Source organism: Cottoperca gobio, chromosome 14, assembly GCF_900634415.1.
Source record: "Cottoperca gobio chromosome 14, fCotGob3.1, whole genome shotgun sequence".
Taxonomy (NCBI): domain Eukaryota; kingdom Metazoa; phylum Chordata; class Actinopteri; order Perciformes; family Bovichtidae; genus Cottoperca; species Cottoperca gobio.
Window position 1 is genome coordinate 10698553 of NC_041368.1, and position 17573 is coordinate 10716125.

General features: G+C 40.4%; 1 protein-coding gene across 5 annotated transcripts in view; it reads left to right on the forward strand.

Annotated features, from left to right (window-relative positions):
- The window catches only part of LOC115019074 (connector enhancer of kinase suppressor of ras 2-like), a 30473-nt gene that overhangs the window by 3376 nt on the left and 9524 nt on the right, over positions 1-17573 (forward strand). Inside the window, exons 2-12 of one of the 5 annotated variants that reach the window (XM_029448412.1) lie at positions 1677-1840; positions 3272-3474; positions 4414-4519; positions 5562-5624; positions 5720-5839; positions 8625-8684; positions 8842-8910; positions 12287-12433; positions 15121-15254; positions 16925-17130; positions 17307-17396. In XM_029448412.1, the coding sequence (XP_029304272.1) occupies positions 1677-1840; positions 3272-3474; positions 4414-4519; positions 5562-5624; positions 5720-5839; positions 8625-8684; positions 8842-8910; positions 12287-12433; positions 15121-15254; positions 16925-17130; positions 17307-17396 (1362 nt within the window). The remainder of the gene's footprint in view (positions 1-1676; positions 1841-3271; positions 3475-4413; positions 4520-5561; positions 5625-5719; positions 5840-8624; positions 8685-8841; positions 8911-12286; positions 12434-15120; positions 15255-16924; positions 17131-17306; positions 17397-17573) is intronic. The other 4 variants (XM_029448413.1, XM_029448415.1, XM_029448414.1 and 1 more) reach the window with 4 other exon arrangements.

Genomic DNA, 17573 nt, shown 5'->3' on the forward strand with positions numbered 1-17573 from the left:
AAAACCATGAAACTCCCTATGTTTCCTCTCTACCGTTTAGCTGCCAGCTAAACCCGACCTGAATGCTTGATCAGGTTTAGGCACAGCACGGAGACACATGTATGTGATTGGTCAATGTCTACGAGAAGACGAGATGAGCAAAGAGGTGTGTGTGTGTGTGTGTGTGTGTGTGTGTGTGTGTGTGTGTGTGTGTGTGTGTGTGTGTGTGTGTGTGTGAGCAGGCTACATGTAAAACTACAATAGAGTGTATTTGAGCAAACACTTGTCCACTTGCATGTCTGCTGAGGTTTATGCATGTGTATGTGTATGTGTGTTGTGTGTGTGTGTGTGTGTGTGTGTGTGTGTGTGTGTGTGTGTGTGTGTGTGTGTGTGTGTGAGTGTGTGTGTGTGTGTGTGTGTGTGTGTGTGTGTGTGTGTGTGATGGAAACAGACCGAGTGTATAGAAAAAGCCTCACAAAAAAAGGCTACTCTCTCCAATGGTAAAAAAAGATAGCTAGTTAGCATTCAGAGCACTCTCTGGTGACATGCAGCTATTATAAGTGTTGGAGCTCAAATGGTTAGACAAATAATTGATTTGTCAATCAGCAGAAAATGACTCGGCCAATTTTTATTTTAAGCGAAAATGCTCAAAATGTGCTTCTATGATAGTAAAATAAATATATTTGGGGCTTCGGACTGTTCGTCAGATAAAACAGACAAACATCTGAAGACATACCTTGGGCTCTAAAAATGATGATGGACATTTTTCACTACTTTCTGACATCTTATTGATTAAACGAATATTGAGCACATTTAGACCATTAAATTATATTTTTCAGCGAAATAGTTTGTTTGCTTGATATGAAAGTGAAGGAAACTCTAGATACAATGCTAGAATCAACAGACCTCAATTATCAAATCAAAATGTATTTACAGAGTATAATGAATTGTCTGTTAAAGTATTTGTAACAATGGTTTCAACATCATAAGAACAGTGGTAGGAAGCTAAGAACATCGTCAACACCTATAAATACAGTCCAATACAATGCTTCTGAAATAACCTGTGTGCAGATTACATACAAGTTGACTTTTGTGTCAGAGAGTAAAAGTTCATTATGGTAACTCGTAAGGTTGTTTTGTGATGCTGTTGTATTAGATTGAATTAGTTCCTGACTTTACGTCTACGCTCTACTGTACTGATGCATGTGTTAGCACAGTTTTTAACCCCCGTCGATAAGGTGAAAGTCAGTGATGGAGACGGGATGCAGAATCAGTTTGTTTTACTCTGCTGCACTTCATCGACTGCGTCACCAAAAGACTTCACACCTGCTGCAGCAGTGAAAGATGTAAAACAAGCTGAGCACAGACACACGCAGACCCTTTTTCAGTTGAAAGCTTTTTTAAGTTTAAAGCTGAAACTGCACCTCAGGACTGTTGAGGAGGAGGAATCTGTCAGATTTCTTGCTTGACACAGACTGTTTCACACCTAAGACACAACAAAATACAACCTGTGCTCACACTTTACGAATTTACAGCACATATTCTGGCGAGAAAAGCAATATCAAGCCTTATTCGAGCCCATAATGCAAATAGAGGTTTCATAAGAAATCAGAAAGTCTGCTACCGCCAACAAACAAAATGTTGATGTTGTCGAGCTGTACTGAAAGTTTTCCTGTCGTTCTGTGTAAATCCCTCAGGCTTGGACGACTGCCTGCAGCAGTACATCAAAACCTTTGAGAGGGAGAAGGTAGGGGGGGACCAGCTGCTGCGTATCACCCACCAGGAGCTGGAGGATTTGGGAGTGTCCAGAATCGGCCACCAGGAGCTCATACTGGAGGCTGTGGACTTACTTTGTGCTCTGGTGAGTCCAAGCTTCCCACACTGTCTTCCCACTACTCTGTACTGTCACCTCAAAGAGTCCCAGACCTCTGCTGTTGGAGGAAGTGTCTGAAGCACATTCCAGGCCTGCACTGGATTAACCCCAGAAATGTGGTGTTGTCAAGAGAGAAAATTGTTTTTTTGTCCTGAAAATTTGACATTTTGGATATGTAAGATTTCAACTGAGCAACAGTGTGGATGTTTAGCTGTTATTTTGCATAAATGTATCATTGTATCATTGGTTCAAATGGTTCACTTCTATTGGGAAAATGTTATAGCCTCAATTTACAAACATTGCAGTTACCAGAGATCTGGTGAAAATATCCTCTACAGGCAAATCTTGCAGCTGTCATTAGTGCTGACATGGTTTACAGCCTCTTGCCGTGATTGTTACATTTTCACAGAGCTTAATGTGATTTCAAATTGGTTGTTTACAAAAGCAGTAAATCCTCAAATTGGAGAAGCTAAGCAATGTTTGTTATTCATTCACCACTTAAGGAATTCATTTGATCCTTCACACCTTTGATTTAATTAAAGTTCTATGTAAATGTAAAGTTTCTTTACATTTTTTTAATTGGTTGTAGGCGTGTCATCCAGCTGTAGTGCCCTGCTGAATCATTCCTTAAGACGCTTACATTTCCTTCGTGTCACACCCTTGTTTTGATTTGCACACCGAGGGAACAGTCAGACAATCAGAAAGTATAAATGGATGTCAATACCCAGCATTAATTACCAATTTGCCGCTATACCAAAACGCACATCTGTGCTGGTGTTAAACTGAGGAAATAGAAAAGGAAAAGATGGTAAAGGATGTATGAGAGGTAGGAATGAAAGAGAGCGGGTGGAATAGAGATGAAGATGGGTACGTGTTAGCCCAAGAGAGACTGGATGGAGATTTCATGGACTGAGGTCACAGATGCAATCTGAATCTAAAGTCCTCTCATCCTGCATCGCTGCACAGGGGGCCTTGCTTCAGCCCCAAAGCTCCTTATGTAACTGGGATTTAGTTTTAAGTCTCTCCGGCACTGCTGTATTGAATATGATTAGTGGACCCTCCTGCCGCGCTCTCCCCTCCCAAGAAACTCTGACGTGACAGACGCCCACAGGCCTCCACGTGCGTGTTTGGCGTACGAGATAATGAGTGTTCTGCTATCCCTCGACATGCAACGTGACAGATGGAGGGAGTGTGGCCGGGTGGATGGGTCAGTGGATTATTTCTCTTTGTGTTTGTCATGGGGCAGCATCTTCTGCAGTGTGACAAAGCTCTTCTGTTGCTGTTTTTTTTTATTCACAGAGCAATATCATGACAACAATTGGTTTCAGTCTCCAGACTGGAGAGATTCTTACAATGCAGTGAAAGTAAACACTGACAAACTGGTCAAACAAAGTGAGTTTACTTTCCTCTGTCCTCTAGAATTACGGGCTAGAGACTGAGAATCTGAAAACTCTTTCTCATAAACTGAACGCATCAGCCAAGAACCTGCAGAACTTCATCACAGGCAGGCGGCGCAGCGGCCATTACGATGGCCGAGCCACCCATAAGCTGCCCAACGACTTTCTTACCTCCGTGGTGGACCTGATCGCCGCCGCCAAAAGCCTTCTGGCCTGGCTGGACAGGTGAGATTTGCAAAAAGGTGCACCTGTAATACATTTAATCATGTTAAAAGGCATCTGTCAACATAATGCTACACACATAAATACATGCACACTGATACATTTCCGCACAATATTTTCCCTTTAGTTCGCGGTTACAGTAGCAGTGCTCTCAAATTTGATTGACAGCCTACAATTAGTATCTAAATTAATCTTAGATAAATACTTATGCATGCATTTTCAAGCTACAGACCAGTTTTGTTTGTTATGTTATGTCTATGACCAAACAGCTGCCAAGAAAAGACGAGTAAAAGCCTTATATAAGTAGACTTTGACAGGGTGGCAAAAATGCACTGAGCAAGTCTATTTATATGTTACTTTATCCCTTTGCTTCTGTGTGTGTGTGTGTGTGTGTGTGTGTGTGTGTGTGTGTGTGTGTGTGTGTGTGTGTGTGTGTGTGTGTGTGTGTGTGTGTGTGTGTGTGTGTGTTTGATGAATTTGGAAGTTGAAAGCAGACAGCATTCAACAGAAATAACAAATTGTATTGCTTTTTTCTTTTCCCGTATAGGCAGCATCCATTCTAATTAAAATTCAATATCCAATCTCTCATTTTCATGTTGAAATACGTCATTGTTGACAAGATTACACTTTGCACTTTAAATATGACTCTGGACTCATGTTTAATATTCTCTGGAGCACAGAGGTAAAAAAAAGTGGAAATGATAATAAAACAAAGGAACATTATTATTCTGTGTGTGTGTGTGTGTGTGTGTGTGTGAGTGAGTGTGTGTGTGTGTGTGTGTGTGTGTGTGTGTGTGTGTGTGTGTGTGTGTGTGTGTGTGTGTGTGTGTGTGTGTGTGTGTGTGTGTGTGATTATGTACACCATTACATGTTTGGAAACGTTCCCACAGATTTACCAATGATTTAGTCTCAAAGGGAGAATGATCTAATGGTTCATTCCAGGTGCTCCTTCTTTTTCAGGTCTCCATTTGCTGCAGTGGCAGATTACTCTGTGACCAGAAACAACGTGATCCAGCTGTGTCTTGAGCTCACTACAATTGTACAACAGGTAAATAAATTGTACAACATAATATTATTATATAACTCAAGCCCAGTCAAGTTGTTATTCCAATTAAATTTGAGATCAAAATACCTCCACTAGACAAGAGTAACCCGATTCCCCACATGAGAGTATTATGGTAATGCTAAAATGCATTGTCTTTGTTTTAAAGTGCCCAGAATGTGTTTTAGAAACATCCGTACATGATATATATACAGTATATGTGCATATGTTCAGAAAGTAATTGATACAGAAAAGACTGAAGCAGTATCTCACATAATTCCTTGTATACATATAAAATCAGAAGATGTATGAGGTACAACAAAGTTCTGCAATCAGTTAAAATGTCTTTAACTTAATAACTTAAGTTAAATATAACTACCTCAGCTAATCACTGATAGAGAATGAGAACTTCTACGTTTATGCACAAGTATTCTAGTTTTATAGATTGCTTATAAGAAATACATATTAAAGTTGGACTTGACTATAAAAAAGCCTTCATAATGTGTTTTCCACTGTCAGACATGCTGTCACATAAAGCATCTCCTCATTCAGCTACAGTTTAAATATATGTTCAGATAACTAAAGACACTGCAGATCAGATTTAATGTTTGAAATCTAACATGGATTAGATTTTAATATCAGTGTATTTGTCTCTGGCCTGAACATGATGACAAGCACAGCCAGCCCTGTATGACCTTGAAAGATCAGTAAATAATGAGAGAAGTGATGCTTAATAGGTTTGAGAACAGTCTCTATGGAGGATAATGTTTACATGGAGTTAAGAGAAAAATGTAAGTGGGAAAAATTGAAGGTGGGAGTGAAAGAGGGCGATAGGGAGAGAGTTGAAAGCCGAGAGGAAAACTGGCAGAGCGAAAGAGAGAGAGAGACATGCCTCCGCATTGGTGATTCATTTGTTTTGTGTTTGTGCATGCCTGTGTGGGAGTGTTGGGGGTTATAGGTGCCAAGCTGCTCGGTTTTTGCTTATATCCACCTACAGCAAAAAATGCCAATAATAACTCCATTTTGACACATTCTCTTGAGGTAACAGTGCTCTCTGAATGTTCCCCAGGACTGCTCTGTGTACGAAACAGAAAACAAAATCCTGCATGTGGTGAGTTGCTGTCTTTATTACACTGTATCAAATGTAAACGAAGCTATAATGCTCACGCTTTAAGGTTTTATTCATCTTTAATATGTCCTCCCCAGTGTAAAACTCTGTCTGAAGTGTGCGACCACATTATCTCTCTGTCCTCGGATCCCATGGTGTCCCAGGCTGCACATTTGGAGGTTGTGCAGCTAGCCAACATAAAATCCACAGAAGGACTGGTAAGACTATCTCTCAATCAGATTTTAAAGGGACATTTCACCACAAAATCAAAACCGCAGATTGTTTTGCTGTGAGTTGCAGAGTGTTGGAGACATTGGCTGGAGAGATGTCTGCCTCTCTCGAATATAATTGAACATATAGTTGAAGATGGCACTCGGCTTGTGGTTTTTACCAAACGACACCCGTCAACTAGCATGAGCCTTTTGTCCACACTTTCTTGTGGAAAGAAACGAGTGCCATCTAGCCATTGGAGAGATGGCAGCATCCCTACGGCCGGTATCTCCAACACTCGGCAACTCACACCAAAACAATCTAGATTGATAAATAGCTCTACAGGTAAGAGGAAAATATGTATTTTTTATTTTGGGGTGAACTGTCCCTTTTAAGAACTACGCACATTTTTGTGAGTTTATCGTTAGTCATCCTAACCAGAATGTCATTAGAGGATATCTGTAAGCCACAGGCTCCCTAAATACATGGTAATTGAAAGAAATAACTTAACAGTAAAAAGCAATAATAATATAATAGGAAATGTTCGTAGTGCAATGACAGAGCTATTTTTGCTCGTAATTGTTTTGAAATTAATTGTAAGATGGTGATATATATATATATATATATATATATATATATATATATATATACTGTTTATATATTACTAAGCAATTTCACTGCAATTACCTTTTACATGGCTCGTAAAATGTAGCGCGCCTTGTTTCATAGAGATATACGGGTAGTTTGTAACAAATTAAGAAGACATTTTCATTTTGGCCTTGCATGTTATTTAGCAGCCTATAAATCAAAAGGTTACTCAGAGTTAGCTACATAGCTAATGAACTCAACTGTGTGGTGTTATTTCTTACACCGCACAGACTTTCTGTCACAGTAAACACAACAATATAATGTAAGAAACATACAAGCCCAATACTGGCACATACACATGAACAGGCTTTCAATATACTTTTCAATACATTTGAGTATGGTTTAATATACTTAAAATATCAAAATGTTAAATTGTTTTCCAGGTTTGATGAAATGAACACAGGAAAAAGCTACCAAAAAAGTAAAGTACAAAACTAATAATGATGATGGATAGTGGTGAAAACTACTAATTACTGAAGTTGCAACAGCATGACTTTTGACAGCTTACTGACTTCTGTTGGATTCAAATATAGCATGTGCAAATGATCTTGCAGCATGCATCTCACTCACTGCAAAAATCGTTAATTCAGTGGCACAATCATTAATACTAACCTTTCCTGATTTAGATTCTTCCAGTTATATCACAGTTTTAAAACGTGGTCCCTTCATGGTTTTGGCACCATGCGCACAGGTTTTTTATTAAAGTGTTGGTTGACCCAAATAAAAAAACAAAACAATTAAAAGAATATTTGCTCATTTACCTCTAGAGATATCATGCCATGCAAATAGTTTTGGTTTTGTTGCCCATGTTTTGAGATACCCAAAATATCCAGATACAGAAGACATCTGAACCTCAGTGCATTGCAGGTGAAGGGGATTTCATTTATGGTGCTCACAGCATTGAAGTATTGCCGTTAAAAACCCCTGTTACTGGGGTTAGTACAAAGACCTTACTGTTCACGTTTTTTTATCCGGTTAGTGTCTGGGACATTGTCTGGAACGAAAAGTGGCTGTTAACATTTTTAATTGGCACCTTAAACATGAGTCGTGGTATCATTTCCCATTTCAAAATCGCCTGGATAGTGAAGTAAAACATAAAGACGGTGTGCTGCTGTACTGTCCAGTATCTATTGGAGCTAACTGTAGATGTCCCAAAACTGGGTTTTGCTGAGCTTGTGGGCATATGAGTCAGCTGATAAAAAGAAACATAACGGGAACATGTTGTGCATGTTGAAATAAGCAAAATACAAAATGCTTAATTTAGCAGATTATATGCAGCAAATGATGAATGCACTTACTTTGGGGACAAACTGTAGGTACTGTGTTTAGTAGCAGAGAAGACACTTCTTTTTTGCTGCCCCTGTATAACCATCAGCACTTGGTTGGACTCCATCTTCGCACTGACCTACACTCAGGCACGAGCGCCCTGCTTGGGGCCACAATAAAAAGCCCCACCCCCACACAAATGCTAGTAGGGGGCATGGAAGTTCTCTCATCCGTTCAGTGAAACCTGAACACAACAGTGGGCCAAGTGGCCTAAAAATAAACCTCTTACACTCATCTTGAAGACTGGCATGCTGCTTCTGTGTATCTGCGTGAGAATGTGTGTGTGTGTGTTTGTGTGTCAGAGAGTACATGTTTACATCTGTGTGCGAATGTGTGTTGGGGTGTGTGTTTGCGTGTAATGCCCTTTGGATCCCTTTTAGTGGAAACTTTGAGTTTTAGCTCTTCTGCAAGACGGACGTAAATAATCCTTCATGTTTGATTCAGTCCTGCTTGAAGGAGAATTTGAATGAGACGCACTACACGACATTTATTCAGATTGAGCCATGTAGGTTTGAAAATTATATTTAAGGACCTTTCTGTAGTCTTTTTAACATTTGCCTGATTAGGCAAAGCCACTCTCAATTTGAAAAACCTTCACGTCTTGCACTGCTGCTAAAAAATAATTGAGATAAATCCAAACTCCTACCCATTTTGCACTATACGAGCAGATTAAAACAAATGGATTTGCAAATATGCAATGACCCTGGTCTGTTCTGCAAATGGCTGTGTGGCTGAGTCAAGATCCATTGTGTTAAAAGAGGCTTATGTTAGAGTTTGCTTTGTGACGTAATCATTTATCTTCCTGCTGTCTTCCCACAGGGCATGTATATCAAATCAACATATGATGGTTTGCATGTAATCACCGGGACAACAGAAGGAGTAAGTACAAGCCTCTTTGTGTACTTGGCCTAACTGCTCATTCACGTGTAGTGTATGTAGAGTGAGGTGTGTCACTTATGGTTGTATCACAGTAAGCTCTGCCGTGACAGTGAAATTGAGCTGCATTAATGACTCTGCCTCTCTGTCTATCCATCAGTCTCTGGCTGACCGCTGTAAGAAAATCCATGCTGGAGATGAAGTCATTCAGGTCAATCTTCAGACAGTGGTAAGACCAATAATGTGTTCTTCCACATTTTCTGCCTGAATTTGCATATGATTTTTGTAATATGCATTTGTATTTGCAGATTGTTTATGCAAATGTATGTTTAATTAATATGCTTGTTTTGTACACAAAAAAAGTACCTGCCTCAGATTGTGTGTATGTAGTTCCTTTATACACTTTCATATCTGTGTACATCCACATTGAGCCACCGCAGCACTGCTGGACCTGTTCTGTACAAGTGGGTGGCTGTAGTGCCTCTTGTTGGTAGTTTTGGATGTGGATATTTTACTCTGACTGATTGGATGCATTTCTTTGCCCGTCACAGGGTCAGTCGGATGGTCAGTTGAAATTGTTGAACTCGTGCTCACAAGAGCAATTCAGTCGATCAGGAGGTACCTGCTTAGGGCCCTTAACAAACTGTGGGAAAAAAACACCATTTTCAATGTGATTTCTGTTAGGAGCGTCCATCACACCCATGATGCAGCCACACAGGTGTTTTTACTTATTAGTTAGACCCCTCCTCAGGACAGGGTGGCTGTGTGTGGACTGTGCTTGATTGACATTACCCTCACATTTCAATTAGTTGTGTTGCACCTGTTAGAGAGGGGTAACTTACAAACCGTGAACTTTTTTTCCAACTTTTCTTGTGGCGTTTTATAAGATACATAAGAAACAAAGAAAAGAGGAATTCGGGAAAGACATGTAACAAAGGTCCTTGGCTGGGGATGTTGCCATGCATGGTTGTCACCTTAAATCCCTCGTCCACTGGGGGTACCCCAAGTGTATCCTTCTTATTTTAATGAATGGGTTTAGTGACCTCACTTTATTCCCAACACAACTTCAACCTGAGCAGAGTACTAACCAGCCTAAAATAATTGGCTTTTCACTGGTTTTTACTAAGAGACAAAACTGAACAAACCATCTTTTGCTGTTGTACATAGCATTGTATAAATCCAGTGGAAATGAAAGGAAAAACTTTCGATGGAGCATGGAATACAGCAGCCTTTGTCTAAAATAATTGCTACTTGTGTGTGCAACAGCAAGATGCATGATAATTATACCGCTCAAGTCGGGTTCATTTCAGTCAGTCAAATCACCCACTGAATGCAGCCATTTTTATAGAGAATAAGTGCAAATCCAGAGTAGATTTTGGTGTCAAGGCTCTTTCATCTCCCTGTGAAGCGTAGTTTAAAGGCTTCCAAACAGTGAAAGCGCAGAGGTGTGCATGCGCCTCATGGGGAACCAAAAGAAATACACTGAATCCCAACGGACCTTTTTAAAGAAGATAATTCAACCTGTCATAGCAGGAAAAGCACAGGTGTAATTAATAGCATTAATGAGTCAGTAGGCCATGCATGCACAATACCAGGGTCATGATTTATGTTATTAATTACACCTGTGTGTTTCATGAAGCGTTTTGCTTTCTGATTTGCGTTTCTACTGATTGGTTGCAGCGTTTCAAATTTGCAGCTTGATTGACATCAGTTGTCATGTATTTTATCATCTAATGTTTATTCATGTTTGTTGATTTCTTGTGTCTTAGAACACTATGAAGTGAAGATTATTATCTTGTATTCCTTGTATATTATTATTAGTATGCTGGGGAGGCGGGGGTGAAGGAAAGATGTCCTGCTGTTCCCGAAAAGAGCAGCAGCTGAGTGACTTTGACAGCTTAAGTGGTTAATGACGACAATATGTTAACAGAGATGAAGTGTCTGCGGATCCAAAACTGCGCTGTCGACGGCCATAACCAGATTAACCATTGTTAATACATTTAATTTAGTGCAACCCATAGTTCAGAACAAATTCATGGTTGTTTGATTGTTTATGAACATCCCATTAGTGGCGCATTAGCCACGATGAAACCTTTGGAGAAACGAGGTGATTGAACCAGATGTGTCTGCGGTGAGAGGATTGCTTGAAACCTTCTCTTCTCACAAGAAAACCAGAGGAGAAAAGTACTGCAAAGGTCTCAACAGTTAAGCAAGGGAACAAATATTCAGGCCTGAGAGATAGTGGAACAAACATCAAGGTTTATAAAATACCTAATAAAAAGAAGGGATGCTTGAGGCTGTTCAGGTATCTATAAGCAAAGCAGTCCAGCAGTAAGACAGAACACAGTTAACTGGAATTTAGCATCTTTTTCCTGGAGAAGCAGACATAACAATGGCTGCTGAGGCAAAGGAGTCACATCAACCAAAGGAAAGAAATGAAGGAAAATCCTCCGAGGCAAAAGCTGCCTTGTGATTAACTCTGAAAGTATAATGCATAAGAATTACATAGAATAAGAAAAAGAAATGGCAAATGATTTGGTGCTATTGAGCACAAGATTGAAAGTCTATAAAAAAAGAATAAAGACGGCATGTCAGACATAAATAACTCCAGGCAGCAAGAATAGATTGAATTTCTGGTGCGGGTCAATAAATGAGAAAGGTTTCAGACACATTAAAAAAGGACAGTAAATTTTAACACTGCAGAGTGTTACAAGAATCCCTTGAAGGAAATGAAACAAGAAGAAACCAGTGGCATGACTGTTCATGAGAAACACCTTAAAGCAGAAATACACTTTACCAGGGCAAATCAGAAGATAGTTGATAAAAAGATAATAATCATGAGTTTCACTGCTTTGAAAACACATTTAATTTGTCCAGACACATCAATACAATCTATTTATCAAAGAATAAAGCAGGAGTATAAAAGTGTCTTTTTTAGCCTGTCTTTCTCTTTAATGCATTTTCTGTGTGAATCATTTCCCTGTAGTGGTTGTCAAGGTGAAACATTACTTGGAAAAGAAGAAAGTGATTGCTAGGTCAGTGCCCGGTTTCTCAGGCTGCTCGGAATACACAGGGTGTACTGAAACTCAGAGCAGTCAGCCAAGCAAGAGAGGATATTTCCTGTCCCAACTGGACCTGGCATATTTGGTTCAGCTGTGGACTGTGTTTCTCTGTGCGAGAATTATATTTTGTGCCAAATGTCATCAAAACTGGGTTAAAGACTATTTACAAGGCATGCAGCTGTTCATAACATCGGGGCTTACCACATCATAGCAGCGCCTGCAGGTTGATATCACGGGAGGTGAACAAATGCATCCAACTTTGCATTTCACATCTTCATCAACATGAACCTCAGAGGCTGTGCTGCAGTTTCAAACCATCAGGATCCATTTCTATTATTAAAATAACAACCTCAACAGCACAAAAGTGGGTTAGTCATAAAGAAAAGCCAACTCACGAGCAAATCAACTGCACTGGATGTACTTTGAATCCCAGTACTAGTCACTTACTGAATATTCATATTAAAGCTTATTATTTTTGTAGTCTGAGTCATGGGGATGCCTCTGTGTTAAGGAAACACTCATCATACTATTGTTGTTTTCTAGGTGGGCTGGCAGCTGAAGAATTTGGTGAACTTGCTGCGTGGGGACCCTGCAGGTGTCACTCTGACGCTGAAGAAACGCCCACAGAGTACACTCACATCAACCCCTGCTCTGCTCAAGAACATGAGATGGAAACCGTTGGCTCTGCAAGTATGATGACCGCTTTCATCCTCCACAGATTTGGTTTTTGCATGCCTGTTTGTGTGTAGATATGTATTTGTATGTGTATATCTATGTGTTTCTGTCTGACTGCACAGACTCTGGCCACAAGACACCCATAAATGTCCAAAATATAAGCGTGCAAAGTGAAGATGGGGTTCAATTAAGGCAAGTCACTACACTACAGGCACGGGTCAATTTTGAGAGTTTGGGCTATTTAGCTTCCATGACATGTCGTCTTTCAGACTTGTGGAAAGAAAACATTGTTCTATAAATATATGTTTACTTTACTAAACTAATCTAGATTTCCATTTGCCTATTTATGGAGAAGGCCCTGTACCCCCAGGATCTGAGGTTGGTCCGGATGGGGGGGCAGGAGGTTAGCAGCAACAGAGCAGAGGGTGCAGGTGGGAGTGTGTCTCGTGGAGGAGGTCAGTCAGGTAGGATGGGGCCAGGTTATGGAGGGCTTTGTAGGTCATGAGGAGGATCTTGTACTGGATTCTCTGGGGGATGGGGAGCCAGTGTAGCTTGTAGAGGACGGGGGTGATGTGGTCATGGGTCCGGGAGTGGGTGAGTAGACGGTTACAGTAGTCCAGATGGGAGGTGATGGAGGCGTGGATGAGGGTTTCGGCAGCTGTGGAGGAGAGGGATGGACGGAGACGGGCGATGTTTTTGAGGTGGAAGGAGGCTGTCTTGTTGATCTGTTTAATGTGTTTGTGGAAGGAAAGGGTTTGATCAAAGATGATGCCAAGATATGGATACTGAAGAACCATCGATGATGAAGTTGTGGGTGGATTTGGTGAGCGTTTTTGGTCCAATGATGGTGATTTTGGATTAGTTTGAGGAAATTGATTTGAAGCCAGGATTTTATTTCAGTGATGCAGTTATGAGAAAAAATATACCATTTCAGAAAACTTGTAAGACAAAAAATAACAGTTTTAATGTAAGTAATCAACTGGGGAAGTTTCATAGTGATATCTATTAGGGATTTTTAAAAATCTTATTCACTTGTAGTATCTTACAAAATGTATGAATTTTACAATACAGACCTTTAAAGGACTGTTTCCTCAAATTTAGTTTATTTTCTCATACTCTGAGCTACGCTGCCACTTTATATATCATTCATAGCCTAATTTATATAACATTGTATTTCTAAAAACATGGCGACATATTTATTTATATTCTGCCTGTTGAAAGTATTTATAATGTTTGTGATACAAAGAGATATCCTAAATTCCCTCTGTAAAAAACCTTTAACTTTTACAAAATGGAAACATCATTTAATACATGGCCTTATTCAATTTTCAGATTTCTGTTCTGGAAATGTATACAAATATTTAATAAGGAAATGCCCTGATTTGCATATTTAAACATAACATTTAAAAAAAGTTGTAATACAAAACATAATTGTCTTAATGTAAGTAAGACAGGTGGTCTCCCCTCAATGTAGCACTTTTACAATAGGATGCAATCCAATACAAGATCCTTGAAACAAACATTAGCGTTGTAAAACCCGAGAGATATTGTTGCTATGGGGTTTGCACTGTATTGTGCAGGTATTGCTTTTATTGCGTCCACATTTGGTTGGAGTTTCCAGCATCATTCATTCACACGCTGACATTTCAGCCCTCAGTGGCATCTGTTGTCCTACTTCAGCCAAACAAAGCACATTTTTAGGACCGTGTGCCTGAGCCAGAATGGGTGGAAATGAGAGGGATGTGTATTAATGTAGCCCAGCCTTTCTTTGAGTCCTAGGCCAGAGAAAATGTTTTCTCCCCCCTGAGGCCCTGAAGCACAGTCCTGCTCAGCCTCCTCCCCCTTCACATCACATCCTCATTCTTCTTCTCCACCTAAATCGAATTTGCTCTCCTGCTGGCATTTTTAAGGACAGAAAGGGAGAAACTAATGTTTTCTGCTCCGAGATGTGACTAAAATTAACAATGTCAAGGTAGTCTGTTAAGTTATTGAAAAGAACATTGTGCTGTGGAAACCCTGCAGTAGCTCTGACACACATAATGGTCTTATGATGGAGCACGTCTCCCGATAATACATCCCTGATATTAGTCAGCTGTGAGTTGCGCAACATATTAGCATAGTTTGAGCAGTGACAAATTAGTATTCTGTTGTTGTAAGAGTTTCAGCTCTTACTCATTTAATGAGCTCTCAAGTGTTTTTTTAAGTCCATATTTTATCACTGCAAAACAGGAATCTTGTGATTGGATTACATCTTTCTGAAGTTAAGTTGGTGATATGATTGTATCATAAATGTGACAAAAAGGTAATTACAAAGATATTAGATATTTTGTTATACAGGCATCCTGTACAAACAAGGAGCAGTCCATCCTCGTGTGCCGTTTAACGGACTATGTAGGCTATGACCAGATTTTCCTTGACCTGAATGAGAGGGGAGACTAGACTGCACACCAACCCTTCTTCTTGTGTGCACTAGTTAGAAGTAGAGCATCAGAAACGTACAGTACACTGCTCATTTCACGGTTGAGATGCTCAGCAGCACAGTGTGAACCGAACAAATGGTCCCTGACTGACAAACTGACTGGACTGCTTACGAATTTTCTATGTGTCAATTCTTGTAACTGTTCCTCTCTCTCGCTCCCTGTCTGCCTGTCTCTCTCTCTTTCGCACATGCTCACACATCACACACACTCACTCACACACAGCCAATCTTCCCTCAGAGCCCCAGCAGCAGCGTCGCCACCCCCACCAGCACTTTAAGTACTCCATCCAGGAGGAGTAGCTGTGCCCTGCAGGACCTCTACATCCCCCCTCCTCCAGAAGAACCCTACACTCCCAGGTGAACTCACACTTTCACATAAAACATATATTTCACCAGTAGGGCTTACTTTGTCAAGTAAAAGTACCAAACAGAGTTTTTGACCACTATTGCTTTGGAACAGTGTTTTTAGTGGAACCCCGTCATATTTTTGCGATATCTATAAAAATAAAAGTGAAAAAATGATGCCATCAGTCAAATTCATCTTTTACTTTGTTTATTGTGCGTTTTGTCTCTTTTTTGACAAATGAATTGCACTCAAAATATGAGGGAGGGAGAGTCTGGGACCAAAACTGTACAAAAGCGTACGAAAAAGAACAATCACACCAATGTATGGTTAGATTTAAGAGGCGCTGGATAATTTACACAACATTGTCATGTGTCTACTATTAACATGACATCAATATTAAATGTTTTAAATAACACGATTATCGTCAATACTGGTATATCGCGGCACCCACATTTCCTGCTATTGGTTTCATGTCACTCCACTGACTTACTCCATTGCAACAGTTTGTGTGACGTAACACGCAAACAACTGTTGCAATGCACCACAAAGGCCATGAAGAAGAAGACAACTCCTGTAGCTAATAAACATGGATATAAACAATGGAAGATTTAAAATGTTAAAATAAAATGGCTTTGCAATACATTCAACATGTTTGTCAAGCTGCATGTTTACACTCAGTGTGAGAAACACTGAGTGTAAACATAACTGTAGACACTAAATAAGAAAACTCCACAGGGAAAGTTTGAAAAGAGAAATATATATATATATATAGTATAGTTGTGACATCATAACCTTACAGAAGTCCTTATGGCTCATTTAAAGACACAGTTTCTGAATACGGGCTGTGTGCATTTCTTAGTGGATTGAGCATTTTGATACTTTCACAGTATTTATACAGCACATAGACCTGCTTTATAATCAAAAACACCAAGGGAATATCACTTTTAACAGTATGGGACCTTTAATATTGTGCCATAGACCTCCTTTGATGTCAAAAAACTATTATACTGTAAATACATCAATGAGGTTACACTTCATGACATGTTCCTTCATTACCCTGAACAATGACTGTGACAACAATGAATTTGAGTCAGTACACATACACCACATACACCACATACACCACATACACCACATACACCACATACACCACATACACCACATACACCACATACACCACATACACCACATACACCACATACACCACATACACCACATACACCACATACACACCACATACACCACATACACCACATACCACATACACCACATACACCACATACACCACATACACCACATACACCGTCTGGCTGCCGTAAATACGAACACGAAATGTTTATTAATCCACAGCTGACAAAGTTCCCAGCAAATGCACTATTAACTCCTGTTTGAGTAAAATATGAAATTATAAATTAGGCATCTCTTTTTGACAATGTACGTAGCAAAAAAGTAGCTTTATGCCGATAGCCACAGATAGGCTGGAGAAGTGAGACAGATACTGTTATTGCCAGCCCTATCCTTTAAACTAAAACACATGGCTGTGTTTGACAGTTAACCTGCTGAAGATGTTAAGCTTTCATCCTACAGTACATTTTGATGGTCACATTGCTTCTTCTTTTCACTGACATTAGTCCAGATCTTCACTGACATTAAATATGCTTTCTGCTTTCCATTACCACAGAGATGACAAGGGAAGTCTGTCGGGTGACGAGCCTCAATCGGACGTCGTCCATGTCGCAGAGGGATCTGAGTCACCAAACTCCTACCTGGACCAGGAGTGTCGCCGGCGATTTCCTCTGGTGGAGGAAGATGCTATACTGTACTGTTACGAGTACGACCAGAACCAAGAGGCGTCATCAGCCCGCAGGGGGAGCACTCCCACCTATGGTAAGACCTCGGCCTCGTCTGAAGACTCGCTGCTGTAATCGTGAGAGCCAAGATCTCAGAGCCCTGCGAATGTGACGTCTGTATGCTTTTGAGATGTTTTTGAGACGTCTGCGGCTGTTTGATGTGTGTGTGGGCAGCTGTGTGATATTAACGTTCCCTGCGCCTCCTTGCTCCAGGCAGGCTCAGGCCCATCTCAATGCCGGTGGAATACAACTGGGTGGAAGATAACGAAGACCTGGCCAAGCTGAAGAGAGAGAGCAGGAGAGGTGAGTGGGAGGCAGTGGGAGAGAAAAAACAGAAAGGGAGGCAGAGAAAAGAGGGAGACAGAGAGGGACAGAGGGAGCTGAGGTGAGTGGGTGCGCATCTCATAATATCCTCACCCTCTCAGATCTCCAAGCCAAAAAATAGAAGGATGAGCTGGCCTGTCAAAACCGATAACATGC